General features: G+C 42.5%; 1 protein-coding gene across 1 annotated transcript; it reads right to left on the bottom strand.

The window, feature by feature from the left end:
• Window positions 1-2908: 2908 nt before the first annotated feature.
• On the bottom strand, window positions 2909-5347 carry LOC136514346 (uncharacterized). The gene is made up of 3 exons (XM_066508324.1): window positions 4861-5347; window positions 4340-4566; window positions 2909-3695 (listed from the first exon to the last, which is right to left on the bottom strand). Exons 1-3 carry the CDS (start codon window positions 5312-5314, stop codon window positions 3126-3128), a joined length of 1251 nt encoding a protein of 416 aa, XP_066364421.1. The 5' UTR covers window positions 5315-5347; the 3' UTR covers window positions 2909-3125.
• Between the last annotated feature and the right edge of the window lie 249 nt (window positions 5348-5596).

Below are 5596 nucleotides of genomic sequence, written 5' to 3'. Positions count from 1 at the left end.
TGTTCAATCACCTACCATTAAAAAGAGTAAACCAATTAGCATAGATAATACATTAAAATAGATGCAAAATCTATGGGAGAGATGGCTCAACCAGAGCACCACCAGCTACCGACGCTGAAGAAGGGGAGGCAGGGGGCGTGGCACCACCGGGCTCGGCATGATTGCTCCTCCAATAGATCGACGTGCACAGGTTGAAGGCGGCCATCAATCATTGCGCGAAATAGAGCTGGAGCACAGTAGGTCGTCGGTAGCCGTCCCGCATGCACAGGGGAAGCTCCCCGCACGGGCTATCCCAGAAGCCATACAGGCGGTGGCGGCAGTCTAGCTCCTGCTCGCTGCTCGTGATTTAGGCGGCGGCGCTGAAGAAGCGGAGGCAGGGAACTCGCCAATGCTGGGCTTCCTTTAGCGACCGAAGGACGGGTCGGGAGGAAGAGGAACGAGGAATGCCGGGGGCCAGGGGCCGGGCGCGGGAGCCAGGCGGTTGGAGGCCGAGGGCAGGGGGCGGCGACTGGTCTGTGCATGTCTGCACCTACGGGTGTGTGTCGTGTGCGTGTGTGCGTGTGTGCGGCCCGTGCTGGATATGAGGGGGGTTTGCTGAGTGTCCTAGATTTGACACTCGGCAAACCCCATCTTTGCCGAGTGCCAGATTAGGGGCACTCGACAAACCTAGTTTTTTTTCTTCATTTTCCTTTGTATCCTCCTTTTCCTAAACCCTAAAATATTTTGCGTAGGGCCGGTTGAGGGGAGTTTGCCGAGTGTCCCAGATATGACACTCGGCAAACCCCATCTTTGCCGAGTGTCAAACCAGGTGCACTCGGTAAACCCACTTTTTTCCCTTCGTTTCTTTCTTTTCCGTAACATGTTTTTTTAAATTTGTTCCGATGTACTTTGTAAATACCTTGTCAAATTCACTCAACAATATATATTTGATTTTTCTATGAATATTATTCCATTATTTCATGCAGTTATATCTCAAATTCAAAGTATATCAATTAAAATTCTATAATTGCACTTAATAAATTAAAATTATCAAACGGATCCAAAAAATTACCAAAATTACACATGAATCAATCTATGTTCTCTATTGCCTATACAAAAACTTTTGAAGTCAAACCCCAATTCGACCGTTACTTTGATTCCAAATCTTACCGAATCCTTCTCAACGCTACGATTCTTCTTCTGAGATACTTCGGTTTGTGAATATCGTACGTGACAGATTGTGCGAAACCTTCTCAATTTTTTTACCACGGCCTCCACGTATGATATCATGTGATCTTGACAAATCTCATGATTTTCATACTTCATTTGCTTTTTTCGAATTTAAAAACCATTCGGCCACACGTTCGTGGTCGTGTTTGCTGAACAAGATGTTCAAAATTTCTTTTTATTTCCTAGGTAAGGCCTCACACCGGACTCAATAACATGAATATCATTTTTCAACTCATTTTATTCCATTATTTGAATCACTTGCAGTTCAAATTTGACTTATACCAAAAAAATCCTTGAAATGCAATTAATTAATTAAATATAGCAAACAGATCCAGAAATGTACCAAATCTTAACCTGGAGTACCACATGTTGTATGTGGACAATAGAAAAAATTTCAACGTCAGAAGAGAAAAAACTTATTATTTCATGCAGTTATATCTCAAATTCAATTTATATCAATTAAAATTCTATAATTGCACTTAATAAATTAAATTTATCAAACGGATCCAAAAATTTACCAAAATTACATATGAAACAATCTATGTTCTCTATTTTCTATAAAAAAAATTTGAAGTCAAACCCCAGTTCGACCATCATTTTGACTCCAAATATTACCGAATCCTTCTCAATGCTACGATTCTTCTTCTGAGATACTTCGGTTTGTAAACATCGTACGTGACAGATTGTGCAAAACCTTCTTAATTTTGTACCACAGCCTCCACATATGATATCATGAGATCTTGATAAATCTCATGATTTTCAGACGTCGTTTTTTTTTTGAATTTAAAAACCATTCGGCCACACGTTCGTGGTCGTATTTCCTGAATAAGATGTTTAAAATTTTCTTTCATTTCCCGGATAAGGCCTCACACTGGACTCAAGAACATGAATATCATTTTTCCACTCATTTTATTCCATTATTTGAATCACTTGCAGTTCAAATTTGAGTTATACCAAAAAATTCCTTTAAATGAAATAAATTAATTAAATATAGCAAATAGACCGAGAAATATACCAAATTTTCACATGGAGTATCACGTAGTGTATGTAGAGATTAGAAAAAAGTTTTGAGGGCAGAAGAGGGAAATAAAAGTTTAGGCTTTGCCAAGAGCCAACAAAAAATACTAGGCAAAATGATTACTTTTGCCGAGTGCCATAACGAAACACTCGGCAAATAATGTCTTTGCCGAATGTCACTAACGGACACTCGGCAAAGTGCTAACGGTAGGGCGCTCCAGCTGGCGGCCGTTGCATGGCCGGCGCACGTGCTGGTATTTTGCCAAGTGCCTGATGTTTGCTAAGTGTTTCGATATTATTTGCCGAGTGTTTACTTTAAGGCACTCAGCAAAGAGGGTTTTTTTCAAGTGCAATATGTTTGCCGAATATTTCCACGGCGGCACTCGGCACACAGCAGGTTTGCTGAGTGCCCGATGGAATGCACTCGGCAAATCCTCAGGCACTCGGCATACCTACCGTTTCCAGTAGTGATATACAAGAATGAGAACTTTTGTTGCTCCTGGACTTCAGCCTTTAAAAGATCTTCCAATAACATAACTGGCACGACCAGACCAAAACAGTAAACGGAGCACAAATTCAAATCCGAAGCCACACAAAGACAATGCTTAGTTCACCCAAATAACCATAGGATAGTCGTTCAGCAAACAAACCCCACATATTAGATAGTGGTTCAGCATAACAAGCCCATATATTAGATTTAGATAGTGGCCAACAAACCCAACACGGTAGAAATTGGTTCAAATATAACAGCCAAGCACAATAGAGTAGTTACACACACACTATTACTTATAAGGTCCCACTAAGTTTGCATAACCTAAGATGACGGCAGCATCACTGAACCAGACGTAGCTACAATAGTGAAGCATTAAGGGTCCTACCGACGAAGCTTAACAGCACAGTCAAGGGTCCATTATCGACCAAGAAAGCTTCACACGCATCTTGGTAGCACAGACAGTAATTTGACCTTCATCTCTGCCGTTGACCATTGGAGTGAACTGTATGATCTCTGATTTACCGTCACCGGTGTGGAAAACAATTATCAGGAATTCCTCAACGTGGACAGATATGACAGGCCGCATAAGCTGCAGGATATCTCCACAATCATCAATAGTTGCAGCATCAGCCTCTTTGCTGTCATAAAGCACAAGTATGTCCTGGACGCTGGTGGTGTATGCGGTGATTTTTCCATGAAAACCTCCCTGCAGAACTTCAACTGCAATAAATCCCTCAATTGCACGATTCACAACTGCATAAGTCACGTCCATAGTACTGAGCCTGGTAGCAAGGGATTTGGTTTCGACCATAGATACCATCGATGCACAATCTGTTGGGTCACTGATGCTTAAGAGTCCTTTACTAAATTCTCTGGGCTGTCCTAGATGATCCTTGATCTTTAGATCAATCTCCACATACATATAACCACACAATGCGAGCCCACGTTTCGGCCCAGTCAAGATCAATGATTCAGCCTAAGGTAAGGTTTACAGGATACATTAGTGGCGCATTAATTATTTCTATCTACAAATACATAATGCTGCAAAAGGATTTCTGATGAAACTGTTAATTGTTGGTCTCATAGGAAGCAACAAGTAGTACTACCATGCATGTAAAGCACTACTACTATAAGAGACAAATGTGTGACATATATATGCGTCTCCCTGAAAATTTGGATTTTAGTGGCACATAAATTATTTCTACAAATACATAATGCTGCAAAAAGACTTTTCAGCGACTTCTATAGCTAGCTGATGAAACTGTTAATGGTCGGTCACGATAGGAAGCAACAAGTACTACCATGTAAATACAGATTCACCATTTCACGATTGCTTCTACAAAAAGCTCTACTAAGAGATAAATGCGTGATAGGAAACATATGTGTCACCCTGAAAATCTGGATTTAGAAAGAATTAAGTACACATAGTCATGGTTACAGTGTCCAGCACGCAAAATACAAACCGGTTATAAGTTACAGGTCAGTTCAGCATAAAAGTTTTATATTTTCTCTATTATTATAATAAAAATACGAAATGAAGAAAGGGGCGCAATATGAGGCTACTAACACGCGCATAAGTAATGCAAACTAGAAAGGATAAGAGATCAAAGTTGTAGGTACCTCAGAATTGATGAGTTGGCAATGGTCAAGGTCGCGGCGGAAGTGATAAACACACCTCTCATCGATGCTGTCCCTGACAATGACAGTGCCATACACATGGATCGGGAAGCCAATATCCGAAGAGGCTACCTTGACAGACAAGAGGTTTACAGCCCCAGACAGTTTGTAGTTCTCGGTCTCGATTACTTTGTGGGGGTAATCAGTAAATCTCATCGGACCAAAGGGTGCTGTACGTGGTGCATCCATGTTGGAAAACAAAGGGTATTAGATCATCAGTCGCATCATGCTTACAAGTTGAATAGTTGAATATTGGTACGTATATAGAACTATAAATGTGGTGCATCCATGTTGGAAAACACAGGGTATTAGCTCCGAGTAATCCAATCCCCAAACACACAAAGCAGCATTGCAGCAATTAATTAATTTGTCAAGGATGGACTGGAGGATTGACTCGAACCAGTGGTATCAAACAAACAATAGGATCGATCCAATTGAAAGCGTCAGGCGGGTGGGCGGCTTACATTCTTCATCGAGGTCGAATCTAGTGAGGTTGACGAGGGTGTACCGATTGTAGTAGCGGCCCCCCTGCTTGGGATCGAAGTCGAGGATGCGAGCAAAGGCTTCCGTCGTCCGACCCCTTGGGTCGCCCTCTTCCGTAAGGCGGCGCGCATACCGCAGCTCGTTGGTCCTCAGCTTATCCGCCGCCTCCGCTCGCTCGGCCTCGGTCATGCCTGAGAAATCCGGTTTGGAACCCCCCGTCTCAAAAATGACCTTCCAGTACCTCTGGCACAAGGCTTCGCGCTCTTTGTCGACCTCGGCCCGCTTCTTCCGGAGATCCGCCTTGCTCAAGCCTTTTGAGAATCCCTTTTCCCTCGTACTCAAGCTGAGGCGCGTGATCTCGTTGCTGATCTTCTCCTGCATCTCTTCCTGCGCTCGCAACTCTTCGTACCAGGCCACCGCCGCCTCCACCGCCATAGCCGGACGGAGCAAGGAGAAGCCGATCTAGGGTTTGTGAGTGCGCCCCCTGCTATCCTATTCTCTCCTACCTATCTATATACCGGGACCTGCTGAGGTCTTGTTCGATCGTCTTATTCTCTCCTACCTATATTTTTATTTTCATAACTTGGATTGAAGAGGCAAGTTTGTTTTGATTTGATTTCGACGACGACATAGGTGAATAATTTAAATATATATAATATACTAGCAAAATATGCCATATATCAAGTAAAAATTGGGACAAAAGAAACTCTCCATTAT

The sequence above is a fragment of the Miscanthus floridulus genome, chromosome 16, assembly GCF_019320115.1.
Source record: "Miscanthus floridulus cultivar M001 chromosome 16, ASM1932011v1, whole genome shotgun sequence".
NCBI classification, from domain to species: domain Eukaryota; kingdom Viridiplantae; phylum Streptophyta; class Magnoliopsida; order Poales; family Poaceae; genus Miscanthus; species Miscanthus floridulus.
This window is presented reverse-complemented; position numbering and strand designations above follow the sequence as displayed.